This window comes from Hemitrygon akajei, chromosome 4 (assembly GCF_048418815.1).
Source record: "Hemitrygon akajei chromosome 4, sHemAka1.3, whole genome shotgun sequence".
Classification (NCBI taxonomy): Eukaryota; Metazoa; Chordata; class Chondrichthyes; order Myliobatiformes; family Dasyatidae; genus Hemitrygon; species Hemitrygon akajei.
Genome location: NC_133127.1, coordinates 31,269,198 through 31,292,839, shown reverse-complemented (window position 1 = coordinate 31,292,839; position 23,642 = coordinate 31,269,198). Strand labels below are relative to the sequence as shown.

Here is a 23,642-nt window from a genome sequence, read left to right as displayed (position 1 = left end):
TCCTTTTCTACAGCTGTGGCACTATCTCTGATCAGCAGTGCCACATCCCCACCTCTTTTGGCTCCCTCTCTGTCTTTTCTGAAACATCTAAAGCCTGGCACTCGAAGTAACTATTCCTGCCCCTGAGCCATCCAAGTCTCTGTAACGGCCACAACATCATAGCTCCAAGTACTGATCCACGCTTTAAGCTCATCCGCTTTGTTCGTAACACTCCTTGCATTAAAATAAACACATCTCAAATCATCGGTCCAAGCGCATCCCTTCTCTTTCACCTGCCTATCCTCCCTCTCGCACTCCAAATCTCCAAGCTTTCTCTATCTGTGAGCCAATCGCCTCTTCGTCGGTCTCTTCAGTTCGGTTCCCACCCCGCCCAACAATTCTAGTTTAAATTCTCCCCAATAGCCTTAGCAGATCTCCCCGCCAGGATATTGGATCCCCCTGGGATACAATTGCAACCTGTCCTTTTTGTACAAGTCACACTTGTCCCAAAAGAGATCCCAAAGATCCAGAAATCTGAATCCCTGCCCCCAGCTCCAATCTCTCAGCCATGCATTTATCCTCCACCTCACTCTGTTCCTATACTCACTGTCACGTAGCACAGGCAGTAATCCCAAGGTGACTAATTTTGTGGTCCCACTTCTCAACTTCCTTCCTAACTCCCTACTTCACTTACTATTTTCAAGTTTACCTGTTCCCTCCATTTTGCTCCTCCTTAATTCTCATCAAATTAATAGTTCAGAACTGACACACTAACACAAGTAATTCCATCACCCTACCAAACCAGCAGAAATATTGGTCCTGATCTTGCTACTGTGGCACCTAATTTGTAGAAACATCACCAGCTCCTGAAAAGGTAAATTTCTTTTTCATCAACTATCCAGCCACACATTCATCTGCTCTACCATCCCATCTTCACATTTCATAACATGTAGCACTATGAGTAATCCTGAGATCTGGGGATGCCTTTCATCCTTTATCAGCTTCCTGACTCTGCCTACAAGACCACTTCGGTTATGAATAACTATCTCCAGCTTTTCATTCTCACCTTTCAGGGTGACTTGTTGCCCTTCAGTGACATTCTCAAACCTGGCACCACATGGATAACATACCACCTTGGAATTATTTCTCTGGCCTCCTAGGTGCCCACCACAATTGCTCTCTTAATTCATCCACTTATCCTTTGCTGCTGACACACTATGTCTCACTCCTGGTTCTGACTACACTTGCAAAGGACATTACCTCTAGCCATTCATTTTTTTTCCCTTTGGAAGCAATGTCTGCATTGGTACCTGCTCCTTTAGCTGTGCTGTGCGTTATTTGCCTGCTCACTTTTGAGCTGCATGGTAACCACTCCTAGAAAAGCCATCCTCAAAGGTCAGAGCCCAACAGATGCACCAGTGATTCTAGCTGCAGACTCTTTGTTTATTTCACTTTATAAAAGAGCCCGTAGAGTACAGGGAGTGCAAGAATGAAATTGAAAGGCAACTTTGGCAAAGTGAACAGAGGATATGAAAAAAACATGGATTGGGAAAAGAAAATCAAAGTGTAAGATATTTCATTAAAAGGATAACAAATTACTGAGTTAATTAGAAATCAAAAAATAAAAAACATTTTATTTTTAATTTAAGTAATGTTCTTTGATAACTACCAACCATCTTCACAAAAGGAGGGGAATGGCTCTTGTTATAGTTAAGGCAAGCCAGTATGAAATATTGGATGGGAGAAATACAATAGAAGGAAAAGATTTATCACTGCTGAAAAAAATCCACATATCACTTGGCACGGACAAATAAACCCCAGGCTATTAAAGAAACAAGGCAGGAAATTGCAGAGACTTTCACCTCAATTAATCAATGCTCCCTGGCCATAGCAGTGACACCAGAGGAGTAACATCATATTTATGTTTTAAAAAGAGAGAAAGAAATAAACCAATTACAGACCAGTTAGTTTAACTTCGGTGGTGGACAAATTATTGAAATCCATTTAAATGGATTTTAAAAGCTTTAATATAAAAAGGCAGAGATTAATCAGGGAAGTTTGACACAGATGCATTATGAGAGAGCTATGTCTGAGCAATATAATTGAGTCCTTTGAGAAGATAACAGAGTTTCTACAAGAACAGTACAGTTAATGTAGTCTACGTGGAACAGTAGGCTTGGGACAGTTGATGCAATCTACAAGGGATCTATGCAAAACAACAACAAAATCATATTCATAGCCATGAGTTTCCATGAGCCTATTACGAGAAAATTGCAAATTGTGTCCAAAATTGGCATAGTGGCAGGAAGGGTAAACATTAAAGGGGTTTTTTTCTTATTTTGACTGTACATACTTTAACATTGGGGTTCCACAGGACTCAGTGCTGTGTCCTTTAAATTTTATAATAAAAACAAGAAAATCAGAGTAATACCAAACAAGAGAAATCTGTTGATGCTGGAAATCCAAGCAACACACACAAAATGCTGGAGGAACTCAGCAGACCAGGCAGCATCTATGGAAAAGAGTACAGCTGATGTTTCGGTTTGAGACCCTTCTCTTAGAAATGTTGACTGTACTCTTTTTCATAAATGCTGCCTGGCCTGCTGAGTTTCCTCAGCTTTTTGTAAATGTTAAATAGCAGTAATACATAATTTGAGCCCATTTAACTATTTAATAAAATTATAAATGATCTCAGTACCTTATTTTCCTTCTTTTGCCATCATGTTTGTAGGTTGGTTTCTCTCTTTCTAAAAGCACTCAATGACCCAGAATTCTAGTTAGTACAAATTCCACAGGTTGACAACCCTCTGGGCATAGTAGTCTCTTTTCACCTGTCCCAAATATCTTGTATCATATCCCAAAATTGTGTTCCCTTATTCTATACTGTTCAGTAAGGAAAAATGTCCTCCAAGTCTCCACAATCAGGTATTTCTAAGTTTAAATTAATTTGAGGCAGAAAAATCAGCCATAAAGGATGATGGAGCAATTTCAAAGGGCTGATGGTATATTCCTGCTCCTATTAAAGTTCTAAACTACAGAATACAAATCTAGTTGATCCCCTCTTCCCCCAGTGCCCCTCCTCCTCTTTTTTCCTCCCATGGTCCACCTTCCTCTCCTATCAGATTTCTTCTTTAGCCACCTTTTCCAGCTGTCATGTCCAACTTTCCCCCTCACCTGGCTTCACCTATCACCTTGTACTCTGTCCCCTCTCCCCACCTCATTTGGGCTTTCTCCCCCCCTCCTTTTCAGTCCTTAATCAAGGGACTCAGTCCAAAATGTCGACTATTTATTCCTTTCCATAGACGCTGCCTGACCTGCTGAATTCCTCCAGCACATTGTGTGTGTCACTCTGGATTTCTAGTATCTACATAATCTGTTGTGGTTGTGATCTAACCTCTCATCATATGGTAGATTCGCCATTGCAGGAATCAGTCTAGTGTATATAAATGGAGCTTGGTGAAGAAATTTATCTGGTTAGATGGCCATAAAAGGATCAAATAAAATTTAATCCAGAGAAGTTTTATGAAATGAGATGTGCAAAAACAAGGGAATGTATAATACATTAAGGAGTAATCAACGTACCATATCCTTAAAGGAAGCAAGACTATTCAATGGAGACAAAAGTGACTCTATATGCTGGGATCTGGAGTAAAAACTAGGACCAGGATGGACAAAGCTGGGTTTTCTTCTCTGGAAAGGTAGAATATACAGAAACCCTCATGACACTTAGAAAACATTTGGATAGATCTTTAAGGAGCAATGATCTGCTTGGCCAAGAACCTAGTGCTGGAAGGTGATATTAGATTGGTTCTCTCTCATTCAATCAGCATAAAAACCATGGTCCATTGGCACCCTTCAGTAACATATTTTCTGATTCTACTCTTATGTCATGACACTTGAAGAACAGACTCATGTCTCAAGTTGTTCTCCTTGCTGACAATCAACACTGGTGCACCTCAGAGGTGTGTGCTTAGCCCTCTGCTCTATTCTATTTATACCCATGACTGTGTGGCTAGGCATAGCTCAAATGCCATCTATAAATTTGCTGATGACACAACTATTGTTGGTAGAATCTCAGGTGGTGATGAGAGGGCGTACAGGAGCGAGATATACCAACTACAGGAGTGGTGTCACAGCAACAACCTTGCAATCAACATCAGTAAGACGAAAGAGCTGACTGGACTTCTGGAAGGGTAAGATGCAGGAAACACATACCATCCTCATAGAGGGATCAGAAGTGGAGAAAGCGAGCAGTTTCAAGATCCTGGATGTCAAGATCTCTGAGGACCAAACCTAGTCCCAACATATCGATGCAGCTATAAAGGAGACAGTGACTATACCTTATTAGGAGTTTGAAGATATTTGGTATGTCAACAAATACACTCAAAAACATCTACAGATATACCATGGAGAGTATTCTGACAGGCTGCATCACTGTCTGGGGTATGGGGGGGGGCTACCGCACAGGACCGAAAGAAGTTGCAGAGGGTCGTAAATTTAGTCAGCTCCATCTTGGGTACTAACCTACAAAGTACCCAGAGCATCTTCAAGGAGCGGTGTCTCAGAAAGGTAATGTCTATTATTAAGGACCACCAGCACCCAGGGTGTGCCTTTTTCTCATTGTTACCATCAGGTCAGAGGTACAGAAGCCTGAAGGCACACACTCAGCGATTCAGGAACAGCTTCTTCCCCTCTGCCGTCAGATTCCTGAATGGACATTGAACCCATGAACATTACCTCACTTTTTCAATGCATGTTATTTCTGTTCTTTCAGAATTTTTAATCTCCAATATACATACACTGTAATTGATCTATTTATTTATTCTTCTATATTATGTATTACATTGAACTGCTAAGTTAACAGATTTCATGACACATACCAGTGATAATAAACCTGATTCCAATTCTGAATTTGGTGCAGATGATGGATACTATTCCATTACATAATGAAACTGCACTGGTGTTGTATTTTGAAATATCTTTATAGAAATTTGAACCAGTCAGCAAAAGACAAACTCTTCTAGACATCCAAATCTACATTAAATGTTTCTAAATTGCATTTTCACAAAAAAATCTTGGTTGCCATTGTGTAAAATGCTCTGTTCAGGTTTTGTGTAAAATAAACTGGCCACTGATCTAATGCTTCATTCATCTCCAGGATGTTTTTCTTCAAAAAAAAAAAAAATGCATAGTATCTCAGTAGCTATTACATTAACCAAATTATATCACATATGATCAAATGTGTTCCATTTCCATCTAGGGAATTTCAAAAGCTTCTTAGATTATTCTAAGAGAGCTTTTGGCATGTTGTCCTTCATAAATCAAAGTATGGAATACAGGAGATGGGATATTATGCTGAAGTTGTAGATTAGTGAGGCCTAATTTGGAGTATTGTGTGCAGTTTTGGTCACCTACCAACAGGAAAAACGAAAAACAAGGTTGAAAGAGTACAGAGAAAATTTACAAGGATGTTGACAGGACTATAGGACCTCAGTTATAAGGAAAGATTGAATGGTTCAGAATTTATTCCTTGGAACATAAAGATTGAGAGGAGATTTGATAGATATATACAAAATTATGAGGGGTATAGATAGGGCAAATGTAAGCAGGCTTTTTCCATTAAGTCTCGTTGGGACTACAACTGGAGGTGGTGGGTTAAGAGTGAAAGGTGAGGGACATGAGGGTAAACTTCTTCATTCAGACGGTCATGAAAGTGTGAAATGACTTTTCTATGATTCTAATCCTTAAATCCATGACGCATGCTAAAAACACACTCACTGTTACACATGATACTTTGTCTCCACCAGTCTCAACATGTATAATCAATATATTTTTGCATATGAGCAGTGTACATAATTTTCAGCATGATTGCTTCATACAACTGATGAAATAAATGCATCTACTATTATTAACAAAACATCCATTATAATTGATCTGTTAGTGCAAAAATCTATACTGGTTTAGAATGGATATTACAGATTTCTTGAGACAGCCAAGGGAAAGAAACTTGCATGATTACCAAATCACCAAAATGAGGTCTGGAAGTTGCAACAGTGTGTCCACAAAACCAAAAGATTTGACAAAGTTAATAGACTTCCTTGATATCATAGTCAGAGAAGAAAAGCTGAGGAAACTACAGAAGTGAGGCATGAGAGTGCCTCTTAGAAGTCCCAAAGAAAAGGAACATACTTACTCAAAGTGGCAGACCTTGGAGACTTTGCAATGCAGTTGTAAAATAGAGCCACAAGAGACTGCAGTTGGTGAAATCTTGAGCTCTAAAACAAGTCAGTGGAGGAACTAAGTAGGTCAGGCAGCATCCTGCACAAGTGACACTCCCTGACCTATTGAGTTCCTCAAGCAATTTATTATACCAGATTCCAGCAGCTGCAGTCTCTTGTGTTGCCATCACATCATATTGGCTTTTGCTGAGGAATCAAGGAAAGAATATTGGCCTTGATCCCAGTATATTTGTAGAAAGAGTCTTAAATCCATCCTCCACTGTTCACACTAGTGTGGAGCAGTAGTGTTTCAATAAATATTACTCACAATTATTAAGCTGAAAGAACCGATTTGTTCTCTGCCAACCATCTTGGAATAATAAAGCTTATTTGCACTATAAATAAACCTGACTACATTTAAGTTAAGCTTTCAAAATGTGATTTGATTACATCTCAACTGTTTAACATTGCAGAAATAGAGACCTATTAATCAGCTGTAAAAAGCAATATTAAAACATTAAACCTAGAAAACTAGTCTTCATGACACCATACAAAATCTGAAAAATCAGGAACAATTACATTGGAAAAGGAGAGCTAGTAGCTATCATCTCACCAGTCAAGGCAAATACACTAAACTTATGAAATGACTCAAGAAGAGAGAATTCACTTTGAAACATCTAACAGTATTGGGTGGAAAGTAAATATGAAAGATTTCCAAGTATTCTCCTTCAGTCACACAAAAAGTAATTGCTGTAATGCAGCAATATTCATTTTGAAACCCCAAGTTAGCAAGTGTGTAAATATTGATGTTCAGATCTATCAACATAATTAAGAGAACTTTATTAAGAAATTACATAAATACATTTTGCATTTACACAATTCAAGGTCAAGTCTCCTTGTTCTTACCTGACAGCTTCCAGCCTCTTATTTTGTCGAACAAGTTCAATGAACTCTTGAATTCTCAGGCTGAACTCCAGGCAACTCTGTGAACACAAAAGGACTGCTTCAACTCAAAACCACATGATAATTTCCTGCTTAAAAATGGCTCAACTCTATAAAAACAGTGACAGGAAATAGCAGGCCAATAGCACACAATGCTGTTTATACAAAGACTGGAAAACAAAATCTGCCAAAAGCTCACATGCAGTTAAATGCTGAAAGTACAGAAGTTGCTGTGCTCATTGTTGTAGAGTCACAGAGCAATGCAGGCTCTTTGGCCCAATAAGTCCATGCCAACCACAGTGCCCACTCAGCTGACCCTAATTTCCTGTAATTGGCCCATATCTCTCTCAGCTCCACCTCTCCATGTACCTATCCAAGTACTTCCTAAATTATACTATTGCACCATCCATCAGGCAAAAGATACCACAGCTTTGGTATAAGAACTGTTAGGATGGGAAGTTCTTGTACAGAACATTTTTGTTTGCCTTATGCTGGTTTAACTTTCCAAAATCAGACTTGTGTGTGGTTCCTCTGTTAAAATGAAAGGGACAGGTTTGACTTTTGAAACTGGGTACCAGCATCAGACTCACCAAAGCAAACAACAGCTTGTCCATTTCCATATGAGAGTGGTTTATTCAGTAGTTGTAAATATTTGCAAGTCTCTATGGAGTCTGTGGATGTCCAGTGGCACATTGAAGGGTGAGAAAAGGTAAATTTTTGAACACTAAAGGGGAAGGGAAAGACTCAGGAATGGGACAGGAAAGTGGTTGAGTACAAAATAAATCATGAACTTGTTGAACTGCATAGCAGACACCATATTGTGTTTAACATTTGCTATAATTCAATTTTAACTGTTAACTTAGTAGAATCTTTTTTGTTTTACTGCCATGAAACAACTGCAACAAAGCTCTTTGTGCTTTTGGAAGCAGATAACATTGTTTCACTGTCTCTGTCAAACATCTATTGTTCCAAGGGCTGTCTACTTCAGACAGTTCAGTGTAATTCTGAGAACGTCATTCTTTAAAATAGATATAAATACCCTTTATCTGTTATACCAGTAAAGCTTTGTCCTGATGCTAAACATCAGAGAGGGCACTGGGCATTTTTAGTGATTACCATCAATCTATAAGTGATAATTTAATTCCTGTCTCCACACATTTGTCTACAATTTTCCCACATGGAACTATTTATACTATTTGTCATTTGGATGATAGGGAAAAATTCTCACTCAAGGGAGTGAAAAAAAAATCCAAACAGCATGTGAAGCTGTAAGCATGTTTTCAAAATCACATCACATAATTTTGAAACTGTAATCACATGTTTAAAAAAAAAGATCTATACATCAAAAAGCCTCATTAAATTTCTGGTCACAGAACTACAACCAGCCTCAGATCAAGAGCTGCTAGAAGATTGATTTTAGTCAAAAGCAAGATGAAGCTTTATGGATTGTAGGTGACAATTCTTCCTCAGTCCTGCAGGCTAAGTTTGAATGTATCACAATTCATTTCTAATAACATGTATAATAATATCATTGCATTACATTACTTCAGTGTTTAGTTCTCTACGACACCAGAATCTTGGATTTTGTTAAGGAAAGATCATCCTTTATTGTGCTTTCAGAGAGCCTGTGCATACTCAAAGTTGAATAATAGAAAATAACATGCCAATGTGGTACTAATCTACTCACAGAATCATACTTAATAGAATAGCATTAGGTCATCAGGCCCTTTAAGGTTGTCCCACCTTTTAATATGATCATGGCTGGTCCAAGTTCTCTTTTTGTGTCATTTCTCCACACCCTTCATTCCTTGATCAAATATTTATCCTCCTCCACTTAAAATAGTTACGATGATAATCTACCTTCCAACTACATGCCATGGCAGTCTTCCTGATATTCACCACCCCCTCCAGAAAGAAATTTCCATGTACTTCTAGATCAGCAGGACAGTGGGATCCAAAGCAAAGTGCTTTATGGATGGGGGGGGGGCTAGAAGTCGATAGGGAAATCATTAAGAGTAAGGTCAGTGGTAAAGACAGTCAGCGGCATGGCAGGGAACAAGGAAAGACTGCTGAATTAAATAGTATTTATTTCAATGCAAGAGGTCTGACAACATTTTAAGAACATCATTTTAACATTTAAAAATTTGAATCAGTAATCTAATCAAAAAATTCCGAAACTGTTTCAGCGATTGTCAGTGAAAGTTTTTAGCTTTCTCTTGCTGAAAAATTACAAGGCAGTTTGAAAATTTGAACTGAATTTTAATAGGGAATTGATCTCCGTATACATCATTCAGAAATGATGATCAATTAACAGTTGCTTAAAATTATTTTGTCTAACAAGATCCAATTCTCATTTGAGGGCATACCTTCATTTTTCTCAGCCTTGATTTGTTGTCATGGCACCAAGCTAAACAAGTAGCTGTCTCTTGCCTTTCAAGTGACTCTTCAACCTCTTTGGCTGTAAGAAACATATCAATATTCACCAAGTCCTATAAGAGAAAATAATCATAAAGATTAGGTTCTAACTGGGAAAACAATGCAAAGGCAATGAAAAGTCTAATTTGTTATAGATTAACTATATTTCATCAGTACAAAGCTCAAGATTTTAGGAGATCAAGGGCATTGCTACCATGTCTGGATGTTTGGGTGCAGTTTACACTCAAGTGAACTTCACCTCTATCCTCAGCTTATTAAAAGAATGGATTTTCACATCATGAGATGATTATTTTGGTATTACAAACTTCTAATTTGACTTTATTCACTTATATCCTTTATTCACACAAGCACAAAAACAACCAGACAACAAAATAACTCAGCAGTTAAGATAAATAATTGAGTTAACAGTACAAAAATACCGGTAACTAAACAGGTTGATTGATTTATCAGTAGGGTAACCAACACACTCATCAGGAAACACAGTATTGGGAAGTAATAGAAAGTGAGTCACAGGCAAGGAGAAAATTTCATTTTTAAATTACTGAAATAGTAATGAAACATTAGTACCATTTGCTCCCAATTATTATTTGAAAATATTTCCTCAGTTCAATTACACTTTCTAATGCCCTACCATTCACAGTACAAGCCCTATACCTCACCATTTCATGCTCATTGGTTAAGTACATGGAGAGGAAAGTTTATGAGGGACTTGGATAAATGGGCAAATGGGACAAGTGTAAGCAGGCCAGCATGGATTAATTGGGCCAAAGGTCCTGCTCTCTGTTGCACTACTATAATGACTCTACGTACCCACCACGCTGTGTGGGGAAAAGAAAACTGCCCTCAGGTCCCTTTAAATCTTTCCCATCTCACCATAAACTCGTGCAACCTGGTTTTCGACTTCCCTACCCAGGAAAAATGACTATGCCCGTTCACATTATCTATGACCCTCGTGATTTTATAAATCTCTACCAGGTCACACCTTGGTGCCTTCGCTCCAAGCTAAATAGCCTGGTACCTAGTTTCTCCTTGTAATTCAAGCTCTCAAGCCCCAACAACATCCTTATGAATTGTTTCCCTCTATCTAAATCACATCCTTGCATTAGGGTCACCCAAAACTTTAACAATTTCTTTTGTCTCACAGAAACTGTTCAACCTGCTGAGTTTATCAAGAGATTGCCTTTTACCCTATCTTCCATTCACTGGCCCACTTTCCCAGTTGATCTCAGCCTGCTCCTTCTGGCCAGGGAAGGAGGCAGACTGATCTCTCAAAAGAAAAACTTTCTCGACAATCACTGAAGAATCTAACACGACCTAGCTCAACTCTTGCTCTGCTTACTATCATCTCTTTTGTTGAAATGAGACCCAATGCAAGGTTCAGGATCTTCAATTTAGATGGCCTAGGGCCCAACATCTGTTTGAGGCAGCTGGCATTAACAGCGCAAAATTAATCTGACTTAATTTTTGGATTGTATATGTTTCAGCTATCTCTTTAGCTACAGGTGTTCCTTTTAATTAAACTTTGATGATCCAACTATTAGACTAGGAATATTACCAGAGGTGCAGTGGTCATCCCTTAGATTTCATTGTTTAAAATAGTTAATTGTCAAGAGAATATGGCACAAAATATCCTGACCAAGGAATGATTCTACCCTTCTGAAGGTGAGAGACCCAAACTGTACCTGGCATCAAGGATGTATCAATTCTGGTACTCAATTTCACAAAAGCAATATTTATAAGGAAATAAAGAAAAGACATCTGTTACTAAAGCACTTGAGTTTTTTTTCATGCAAGCCTTTGAAAACAACTTGTTTCTGGGTCTGGTGTACTTGATCCCCTGGAATAAATTGTATCCTGGTACAGTATTACATTATTGGAGTCAAGAAAATAAATACAGTGGATTCTGGTTAATTGGTATACACAAGGATCAGTAGATTCTGGTCCAATTAGGGGGTTGCCCTAATTCGCCGAAGTTTCATGGAAATCTGGGAGTACAGTTAGACGAGAAGCTAGACTGGACTGCCAACACAGATGCCTTGTGCAGGAAGGCACAGAGTCGACTGTACTTCCTTAGAAGGTTGGCGTCATTCAATGTCTGTAGTGAGATGCTTAAGATGTTCTATAGGTCAGTTGTGGAGAGCGCCCTCTTCTTTGTGGTGGCGTGTTGGGGAGGAAGCATTAAGAAGAGGGACGCCTCACGTCTTAATAAGCTGGTAAGGAAGGCGGGCTCTGTCGTGGGCAAAGTACTGGAGAGTTTAACATCGGTAGCTGAGTGAAGGGCGCTGAGTAGGCTACGGTCAATTATGGAAAACTCTGAACATCCTCTACATAGCACCATCCAGAGACAGAGAAGCAGTTTCAGCGACAGGTTACTATCGATGCAATGCTCCTCAGACAGGATGAAGAGGTCAATACTCCCCAATGCCATTAGGCTTTACAATTCAACCGCCAGGACTTAAGAACTTTTTAAAAGCTATTATTAATGCTTTTTGAGATAGTGATTTAGATGCATATCATATTTTTTTACTGAGTTAAGTATTGTATGTTATTAGTTTTGCTACAACAAGTGTATGAGACATTGGAAAAAAAGTTGAATTTCCCCATGGGGATGAATAAAGTATCTATCTATCTATCTAAATAGTTAAAAGGCAAACTATTGTTTAACTGAGTAACAGATTATGCATTCAAATAAAATACAGAATAAATTAGAACACTATCAATACTGCTACAGTATTATGAAACTATTTATTAGATCCGAATAGTTATCAGTGGAAGAGTTCATCGCTGCCTTGTTCTTTTGATTGACTGTAAATGAAAAAAAAGCCCAGATAATGCAGTGGATAAGGTGTTGTCTTCCTGCATAAGGTCAAAATAAAAAAACAAAATTATCAAAAATCACTGCTTTTTGAAATAGTGTCCATTAGCCCAAATGGATAACGTAACACAAACACATAACTGATGCTATTTAAGAAGTGCATGCTTTGTAATGTCTTACAGCCATTTCTAGCATCTCCAAGCCTGAATGCTTGAAACCACGGTGAGCAAAACAGTTCTGAATTGTCTAGCTGCTTACTCAAAGTTCAAATTAAATTTGCTATCGAAGTACATACTATATATGTCACCATATACAACTGAGATTCATTTTCCTGCAGGCATACTCAGCAAATCTATAGAATAGTACCTGTAACAGGAACAATGAAAGATCAACTAGAGTAGAGAAGACAACAAACTGCTAATGCAAATATAAATAGAAACAGACTAGGAGAACCTGGAATAACAAGATAGAGTCCTTAAAATGAGATCATTAGTAACTGAGTGTTATTAACCCCTTTGTTGAAAAGCCTGATCATTGTGGGGTAGTAACTGTTCTTGAACCTAAAAGTGTTAGTCCTGAGGCTCTTATACCTTCTACCTGATGGCAGCAGTGAGAAAAGAGCATGGCTTGGGTGGTGAGGATCTCTGATGATGGATACTGCTTTCCTACGACAGTGTTTCACTGTTTGGGAGGGCTTTACTTGCGATGTAACAGGCTGAATCCACTACATTTTATAGGATTTTCTGTTCAAGGGTATTTGTGTTTCTATAGCAGGCACAATGCAGCTAATCAATACACTCTCCACTATACACCTATAGAAGTTTGTCAAAGTTTTAGATGTCATGCTGAATCTGTGCAGAATCTGAAGGAAGTAGAAGTGCTGCTGTGCTTTCTTTGCAATTGCACTTATATGCTGGATCTAGACAGGTCTTCTGAAATAGTAACACCCAGGAATTTAAATTTGCTAGCCCCCTCTACCTCTGATCTCCTAATGAGGACAGGCTCTTTGACCTCTGGCCTTCCCATTTTTGTTCATTGCTTTCTGTTGCCACTTAACCTTTCCAGATACTAGAAATATGTTATTTGATTTAATGGCTGAATAACAAGATGTCTCTGTGTGTTATCCTTAATTTCCTTACCACTGTTATGCAGTCTACGTGAAACACTGTCACAGGAAAGCTGCATCTATTATCAGGGACACCCATGACCTAGGACATGTTCTCTTCTCATTGCTGCCATCAGGAAGAAAGTACAGGAACCTCAGGGCTGACCACCAATCATCAGGCTCTTGAACCAAAGGGGATAACTCCACTCAACATCACTTGCCCATCACTGGGCAATGTTCACACAACCTATGGACTCACTTTCAAGGAATCTTGATGTCATGTTCTCAATAGTTATTGCTTATTTATTATTATTTCCTTGTGTATTTGAAAAGTTTGTCTCAGGCGCAACCGGTTGAATACCCAAGTTGTTGCAGTCTTTTATCAATTCTACTACAGTTATTATTCTAATGTGGATTTATTGAGTATGCCTGCAAGAAAATGAATCTCAAGGTTGTATATGGTGACATATATGCACTTTGATAATAAATTTACTTTGTACTTTGAAAATAACATTAGGCAATTCACTTCTGCCCAGCCTGGTAAAGGTTAGCAAAATGGAAAATTACTCAGTTTTTCTCTCTCCAGTGGTACCTTTCCTACAGCTCTAGTCTGTATGTCACAGCTTTTTACATGATGGTTCATCTCTCCAGCCATCAAGATCATTTCATCAACTACTACCCACCACAATGCTGGCTCCATCTTATAGATAATGATTTATCAGCCTACTCTCAGCCCCAGCCACTCACAACCTCCAACCTTTCAGTTTTCCCTTCCCCACTTCTCGAAAGTCTGCCAGTCAGAAATATTAATTTTGTTTCATATATGCTGCCTGACCTGCTGTACTTTCACTATGGTTCTCCACTTTTGTTCCATACTGTACCTGCTTTCAACTCCTACCCCACACTCTCCTTCAGGAAAATTAAAAACAATTCAAGAATTAACTCATTTAAAAGCTAATTATTAAACTATTTGCTCTAGATACCTAAATGACTCATGATCTTTTTTTTTTACAGTTTCACTCAAGTAACTCCATTTTCACACTATGTACCTGATCATCTCAAATGCTTTTTGAAGTAGCTCAGTTTACAATGAGTAATGTAAAACCAGAAGAATCAATTCCATATTGAGTGCAGATCCATGTAATGGAAGTAATCAAGATTTGCCATTAACGATGTTTTGTGGAGCAATAACAATTACACACATGGTTTTTTAATTTTCTTTCAAATACTGGAAATGAAAGTTCAAAAGCACTCTTAACAAAACAAAGTTAGAGCTCCCTAAACATTCCTGAAAACAGTTAGCAGGAACTCCTGGATGTAATCAGGACAATGTGTTCATAAACAGTTGCTTTCACCAAGTCATACATTTTTTTCCAATGTTTGTTCAAAAGTTGCCTTATTTGTCCTTCAAATAGCCAAACTAAACTTAAAACATCTGTTTAGAATTAAAATTCATGCATTATTACATCTGTGGCAGTCTCAAAAATTTGTACTCCAGTATAATACTACAGGCAAATCATTCCCAGTACAAAAAGAATGAGGCATTAACTATCTCCTCTCCATATCTTTTCACCCAGTACCAGTACCCATAAAACTAGGTCAAAATCATTAACTTCCCCAGATCAGTAATAGCACACTCATCTCTGAAGCATTAACTGATGACATACTCCAAATACCCAAGCATGCAATCACAGCTGACACCTCAGTGAGGGAGCACCAGACTGTCAGAAGTACCACATTCTTGTTGAGACACTTAACCAGGAATTAATTTCCTGCTTGGATATCCTCAAAGATGACCACAACGTTGTCATGGTGTGGAGCTTGCATGCCTCAATGATCCAGAGAGATATGTTGGCTGGAGTCAGGGCTTTATGCTTTAACTCTTGGTAGGGTGATCCATGCCAAACAGGTCAAAGGATAGAGGGCAGATTAAGAGTGGTCCACCAGTCCTCCAGAATCGAAAGTTCAGCTCAAGGCTAACAACCCTGACTAGTAAAACAAAACAGTTATGGAAACAGCAATTAAGAATCCTTCTACATCTGAGTGCATGGTATTCCTGAGATTCCACCTGATACTTGCATGACTGACAGTAGTGAAAACTAACAGGATGCTACTGACACGATGGAGGAAGGCCTGAACTCAGCCAGAGATAGAGGACCTTCATTGCTGCACTAAACACCAGTGGTATAATGGGCAGTAATGAAGTTGGCTAGATATCACTTCCAGTGGTGGAACGATAAAAAGAAATGAACTGAAAAATGGTGGCTACATGCAGATTTGCTAGGATTTGCTGAGAAAAGGCTTAATGATTTGGGTAGATGATTACTCATTCCACACAGATGTTGCCTAAACCTTAATATTTCCAGTAGAGTATTTATTATAATTGATTTTCATCAATAGACTTTGAATTTCACCAAAACACATGGTTCATTTAGCACCAAGTTTACCCCTCTCCTTGCTCACAATACAAGAACCAAACCTGTCGTGACTTCAGCATCATATCAAACTTGTTGACTTGCATTGGCTCCAGATCCAGAATATTACTTTTTTTAAAATTGTATACTTGTGCCCAACATCTAACATTTCAAATCTCTACATCCCTAAAAAATTGTGGTACTCCAATTCAGATCTCTAGCTGATCCCCAATTTCTGCTGCTCCAGCAGAAACAGCTATGCATTTATTTTTGAATTCTCTCCTTTCAAGAAATTCCAGGATGCCTATTGCTTTCAATGAGCTTTTGATCATTTGTCTAACAACCTTGTGACTTAAGAGTAGCTCTGCCATTTTTTTCTTGATAAATTATTCAATTGTATTGTGATACAGTTTAAAAAAAAAGGCTCGGCTTGCATACTGTTCATAGAGATCAAGTTCAAGTTTATGGACATTCACCCTTATTCAATTATACTGCCAAATGAAACAATGTTCCTCTGCACTAAGGCGCACAACACTGTATGTAACTCACCAATACATAAAGTTAAAGCCAGAATAAATTTTATTATCATAGTACATAAATGTCACCATATAACCTTGAGATTCATTTTCCTGTGGGCATACTTAACAACTAGAAAGAATAGTAACTATAACAGGATCAATGAGAGACCATTACCTAATATTACTACTAATAAATTAACAAATAATAATGTGTATTTATGACACGTTAAAAAGTACACTGTATAATGCTACTGGTGCTTCATACATGATGAGAGCTGAGTGGTGGCAGGGAGTTCAGCAGTCTCATAGACTGGGGAAGAAGCTGTTTCCCATCCTAACAGTCCTTGTCCTAATGCTTTGGTACCTCCTGTCTGATGGTAGGGGGGCCAACAAGATTGTTGGACAGATGAGAGATATCGTTGACAATGTCAAGGGATCTGCATACACAGCGTGCCAGATAAATATCTCTGATGGGTGAAAGAAAGGCCATGATGATCTTCTCAGCAGTCCTCACAATCCTTTGTAGAAACTTGTAGGCAGATTCCTGTACCAGATGTTGATGCAGCTGGTCAGGACACTAAATGGTGCTCCTGTAAAATTTGGTTAGAAGGCTCACCTCAATGGAAGTGGAGATGCTGCTGTGTTTTTTTTAGACTAAAGAGGAGGTTTTGAGGAACCATGTAAGATCATCCATTACGTGCACTCCCAGAAGCTTGGTGCTCCTAACCTTCTCCGTGGAGGGGCTGTTTACGTACAGTGAGGATGGTCAACCTGTACCTTCCTAAAGTACACAATCACCTCTTTAGTCTTGTCCGTGTTAAGACTCACGTCATTGTGCTTGGACCATTCTACCAGCCACTCTACCTCCTCACTGTATGCCATCTTGTTATCATTGATGAGGCCAACCACTGTTGTATCAACAGTAAACTTGATGATTTAGTTTAAACTGGATCTAGCAATGCAATCATGAGTTAGCAATGTAAATATTAGCTGGCTGAGCACGCAGCCATGGATTGGGGGGGGGGGGGCAATGCTCAGTGGGCTGAAGCTAGAGATGTTGCTGCTGCCATTGACTGACTGTGGTCTTTCTGTTAAAAAGTCCAAGATCCAGTTAGAGAGAGAGAATTGTTAAGACCCAACAAGCAGTTTACCTACCAGCTTCAGTGGAATGACCATATTAAAAGGCAAGCTACAGTCAATAAACAGCATCCTTGTGTATGAGGCACAATTTTCCAGGACAGAGTGGAGTGCAGAGGTTACGGCATAGTGATAAGCCAACTGGAAAGGGTCCAATGTAGCAGAAAGACGAGTTTTAATGCGATCCAAAACCAGGCACTGAAAGCACTTCATTATTGCTGAGGTCAGTACCACTTTACAGTAGTCATTAAGGCAGGTTACTTTTGCCCTCATGGGCAACGGGATAATGGTGGCTTCTTTTAAGCCTACAAGGACAGTGAACTCTGCAGAGATACTGAAAGTGCCATTTAGAATCTTTGCTAACTGAGCATCATAGACCTTCAGCACCTGACCAGGTATGTTATCAGGCCTACAGCTTTATGTGAGTTAATCCTGGCTGGGGTCTTCCACACACCAGTAGCAACCAGAGTGCCTATGCCTTGGGGGCTGGGGGACCTTACTCACCAGCACATCATTCCATGCATCAAACTAAGGATAACAGACATTCAGCCTATCAGCAAGAGAAACATCACAGTCATTGACATGCAGGATGGACTTGTAATTCATTATGGTCTGCCATGTGCATCTTGTGTCTCTGGTTTCACAGAAATGACTGTATATTCTCTGAATAATCCCACTTTATCTTCCTGATGGCATGAGAAAGCACATCTTTTGTTGACATGAAAGTTGTCTTATTCCCCCAGTCCGAAGGCAGCATCCTGATCTCTCAGCAGTGCTTGGACCTCCGCCATGGCTTCACATACGGTAGATGTAACAATGACATCCTAAGTGCCCTTCTCTATATAGCCAGTCACAGATCCCGCATAATCATCAATGTTAGTGTGATGGTCATAAGTAGCCAATTTCTTGAACATATTTTAATCTGTATTTTCAAAACAATTCATTACAACAGTGCATTGAGGTAGTACAGGTAAAGCCATAACAGAGTACAGAACAAAGTGTAACAGCTACTGAGAAAGTGCAGTGCAGGCAGAAGGTTCAAGGTTATAATGAAATAGATTGTGAGGTCAAGAATCCATCTATTGTACTGCCGAACCATTCAATCGTCTTATAACAGTAAGTAGATGACATCCTTGAGCCTGGTGGTATATGCTTTTGTGTATTTTTATCTTCTGCCCAATGAGATGGGAAGAAAAGAGAATGCCCAGGTTGGTGGAGTTTTTGATTAAGATGGCTGCTTTAGCGAGGCAAAGGCAAGTGTAATCCACAGAAGGGAGTCCGGTTCCTGTGATGTGCTAAGTTGTGCCACATCTCTCTGCAGTTTCTTGAGATCACAGGCAGAGCAGTGTCATAAGAAGCCACAATACATCCAGCTGGATGATTTCTATGGTGCATCAATTAAAATTTGTGAGGGTCAAAGGCGACATGCCAAATTTATTTAACCTCCTGATGAAGTAGAGGCACCAGTGGCCATGGCATCTTTGTGGTTGGACTACAAAACATTCTTGGTGATGTTCACTCCTCGGAATTTGATGCCCTCAACTTCAGGACTTTTGATGTAAACAGGAGCATGTGCACTGCACAAGGTTCATTGTGGTGGTGGTGTCACTACCTCTCCTTACCGTTTGTGGTCTTTGTCAAGGTCCTGGTCGATTCACAGATCATGAGGAAGGTCTCGGCCTGAAACGTTTATTTCCTTTCATTGATGCTGCCTGACACGCTGAGTTCCTTTAGCAATTAGTGTGTTGCTTAGATTCCCAACATCTGCAGGATCTCTTGTATTCCATCTTCCATCCAGCCACACTGCAGCCTTCAGGACTCAATAGTGAATTCAGCAATTTCAGAAAACCAGCCTTTCCCTTTTGTGTCAGATCTGGTCTGTTCTGACAGCTGATCCACCTCAAATATTTGCTCAGCTTTGTTTCTAGTTGCTTACTGATCTACTAGAATCTCCATTATTCTCTTTTATTAGACACCTTGCAACTTGCATCTGTTTTGAGTTTTTTCTCACCCCTATCGTCAGTCATCTCTATTCACACCTCCTACAGACAAATTAGCTTTTATTAAAATAAGCATTCACTACCCTCTCAAACAGCTCCAACAGCATGCAAGTCAAATGGATCACTTTAGTGTCCACTCTATCATTAATATTCCCTTTCTTCCTACACTTGAACCTAACTTTTATTTGCAACTTAAAATGTGTACTTTTTTGGGTTTTGATAAAGTGTCAGGCCAACAACTTTAACTCAACCATTCTCCTGACCCATGCAGCATTTCCAGCATTTGCTGCTTTCCTTTTAGAATTTTCAGCATCTCTATGCATTTGCTTTTTGACAACAATGGAAGTTGTCATTCTAGAACTGGTAGGAAAACTTCATATGAACAATGGCTTCAATGCAAATCTGCAACGTCATTACGCTTTTTTGAGAGCAAAGATGTAGAGAATAGCATTCCTGTAATATCTTATGATTATTAAAAGATAAACCAGAGATCAGTATAAGTGTTAACCTTTACTGCAGGTTCAACTGGCAATTAGTGCACTGTTAGAAATGGGATTAGGACAAACTGCATCATCCCACCAGCCTGCTCCACCATTCAATATCATTGCCTATTTTGTGTGTAATATATTTTCTGCATTGTCTGTACTTGATACTGTTGCAAGCTTTTATTGTATCTGTATCTCACTATACTTGTTCACTTGACAATAAACTTGACTTAACTGTTTCAACGAGACTTACCTGCTCTTACCCCATATCCCTCAACACCCTGCCAGTTTCGATGCCTGTCAGTCATCACTTCGATGATGTTCAATGATCAAAGGTGAAGAATTCCAAACAGGTGTTATTCTCTGAAGTTCCTTTTGATCTCACTCTTAAGTAGGCAAACCCTTATTTTAAATACCAATGCAAGGGAAATATCCTATCAGTATTATCCTCCAACTGCAATAATATTATTTTATTAACAGTCAATATGAAGTTGATGGTGAGCTACCGTTTCCTTGATGGCAATAGCAGAGCAATGAAAACCATCCAGTCCCTTGTAGTGATAGTGATTCGCAAGTCATGAAGCACCTCTCCTGCACTGCAATGTCTTAGAAAAGGAAAGCATGCAAATAATCTCATTAATTTGAAAAAAAATGTCTCAAGATTCAATGACATACAGAATTAAGCTAATTAAAGCACTTTGGCTGGGGTGGGGAGTGGAAGAATGCTAAAATTAATCATTTAAGTAATTGTAGATAAGAACTGATACCAATATATCAGAGATGAAATTAAAGAGCATTTTAACCATCCCCACAAACTTGAGTACAAGAATACGTTATGGAGGTGTAACATGGGATTTCAATTGCTTCGGGCAGTTTACAGTTGACATGCAGCCCTATACTTCAAGGAGAAGTGTGTATTTACAGAGACAAGCACAGTAACAACTCATTTCAATACACGTTTATAATTCAGCAGTGTCAAACAGAATATGATAAAATGTCATACTAGTAGTAATGCAAGCTGAAAGTCAGAAATATTATTTAATAAGAAAAACGCATGAAGTGGATTTGCAGCAAAGGATCATACATTCAACAATGTACAATCTGTCTCACTGTGACAGTTTATAGTGGTACAAAGAGCTCTGCAGGGAAATCTATTGTTCATACTGCCCTAAACAGATAATTACTTAGATTTCAGAGTCACTAAATTAACATAAAAAGGGGTTGTGAGCATTACTTAATAAACTCCTATTACTGAACTAATACATTTTATAAATATTTTGAAAGAATAAACATTCACCCTCTGACAAATCAATGGTTTTCTTTTGGGAGGGAGTCAAGAGAATGGGGAAGATGGAAACAACAATGTATTTCAAAACTATTGTGAACTGATTTTTAATGTAATAATGTCTTCTTCTTCTGCATATTTGATTTAACCTGCATTTCTTTACTTCAATATACTTCATATTCATTCCAGGAAGATCAGATTCATTCAGGCAGTCTATGTAGGAGTGTGCAAACTGGACAGACAGGCAACATTCAACTGTAAAGAATCATCTTCATGCTCTCAAAGAGGGGAGGAAATCACAAAATCCCAAATAGCAGGGTGGCATATCTAGTCACAAGGAAAGTACTAATTAACTAATCTATTCCAAATGTGATTAACCATGGCAAAAAAAAAGAAACGTAGCATGATTGAAGCCAGTTCAAATGAACAGAAGTTGCCATCAGGAAATTCTATCCAGAGTACAACATAACACACAAATACAGTCAGCTTTAGAATTTCTCCAGCAACAATTCAACATCACAAATAAAGAAAGACATTTAGATCATGTCCTTCACAATGCTTCGTGACATCTCAGCAAATTAAAGTGAATGGATTTCATTTGGAGTTGCAACAGTGTAATTGGCAACAGCTTAAGAAACCAATTTATACAAAGCAAGGCTTCAGATGCCAAATTAACAACAACTAAATAATGCTTGTATTGCAAGATGGAAATTGTCAGTAAGGTAAACCATATTTGCATTGTATTTAAGTAGTTCAGAAAGAACTGTAGATGCACAGATCAATTAAGAAAAAACTAAGAACGATGTCAGATGCAGTGTGACAACAATGAGAAGTAATTTCTTCTGAGGGTTACAAATCTGTGGAGGCAGAAATGATCAAATATATTCAAGGCTGAGAATGATATGAAAGAGACAGACAGAGCAATGTGGCTAAAATCAGATCAGCATCATCTTGTTAAACAGTATATCAGCCTTATTGGGTCACAAGGCCGATTTTTAGTCATGTTGTTTATAGAACCATAGAACACTACAGCACAGTACAGGCCCTTCAGCCCTTCATGTTGTGCCGGCCCATATAATCCTTAAAAAAAAGTACTAAACCCACACTACCCCATAACCCTCTATTTTTCTTTCATCCATCTGCCTGTCCAAGAGGATCTTAAATACCCCTAATGTTTTAGCCTCCACCACCATCCCTGGCAAGTCATTCCAGGCACTCACAACCCTCTGTGTAAAAAAAACTTACCCCTGATGTCTCCCCTAAACTTCCCTCCCTTAATTTTGTACATATGCCCTCTGGTGTTTGCTATTGGTGCCCTGGGAAACAGGTACAGACTATTTCCTTACACTATGCCTTGTTCTCTAAAACAAGGCAACATCCTGGTAAATCTCCTCTGCACCCTCTCCAAAGCTTCCACATCCTTCCTATAATGAGGTGACCAGAATTGAACACAATGCTCTTAAGTGTGGTCTCACCAGAGATTTGTAGAGTTGTAACATGACCTCTCTACTCTTGAACTCAATCCCCCTGCTAATGAAGCCTAGCATCCCATAGGCCTTCTTAACTACCCTATCAACCTGTGCAGCAGCCTTGAGGGATGTATAGATTTGAACCCCAAGGTCCCTTTGTTCATCCACACTCTTAAGTATCTGACCATTAATCCTGTACTCAGTCTTCTGGTTTGTCCTTCCAAAATGCATCACCTCACACTTGTCCGGATTGAAATCCATCTGCCATTTTTCTGCCCAACGCTGCAGCCTGTCTATATCCTCTTATAACCTTTGACAACCTGCAGTTCCATCCACAACTCCTCCAATCTTCGTGTCATCCGCAAACTTAATCACCCATCCTTCCGCCTCTACATCCAGGTCATCTATAAAAATCACAAATAGCAGGGGTCCCAGAACAGATCCTTGCGGCACTCCACTAGTCACTGACCTCTAGGCAGAATACTTTCCTTCCACAACTACCCTCTGCTTTCTTCCTTTAAGCCAATTTTTTATCCAAACAGCCAAAGTTCCACTTATCCCATGCCTCATGACTTTCTGGATGAGTCTTTCATGAGAGACCTTGTGAAATGCTTTGCTAAAGTCCATGTAGACCACATCCACTGCCCTAACCTCATCAATTTCTTTTGTTACCTCTTCAAAAAACTCAATCAGGCTCGTGAGGCACGATCTTCCCTTCACAAAGCCATGTTGACTATCCATGAGTAGACTGTACTGTACTTTCCAGTAGTTTGCAGACCCCGATGTAAGACTCACCAGTCTATAGTTCCCAGGTTTCTCCCTATTACCCTTTTTAAACA

General features: G+C 39.0%; 1 protein-coding gene across 1 annotated transcript in view; it reads right to left on the bottom strand.

Annotated features, from left to right (window-relative positions):
• The window catches only part of maea (macrophage erythroblast attacher, E3 ubiquitin ligase), a 90,930-nt gene that overhangs the window by 23,684 nt on the left and 43,604 nt on the right, over nucleotides 1–23,642 (bottom strand). The window contains exons 4-5 of the mRNA XM_073042244.1: nucleotides 9,506–9,628; nucleotides 7,104–7,180 (exon numbers count right to left, since the gene is read on the bottom strand). Of these exons, the coding sequence (XP_072898345.1) occupies nucleotides 7,104–7,180; nucleotides 9,506–9,628 (200 nt within the window). The remainder of the gene's footprint in view (nucleotides 1–7,103; nucleotides 7,181–9,505; nucleotides 9,629–23,642) is intronic.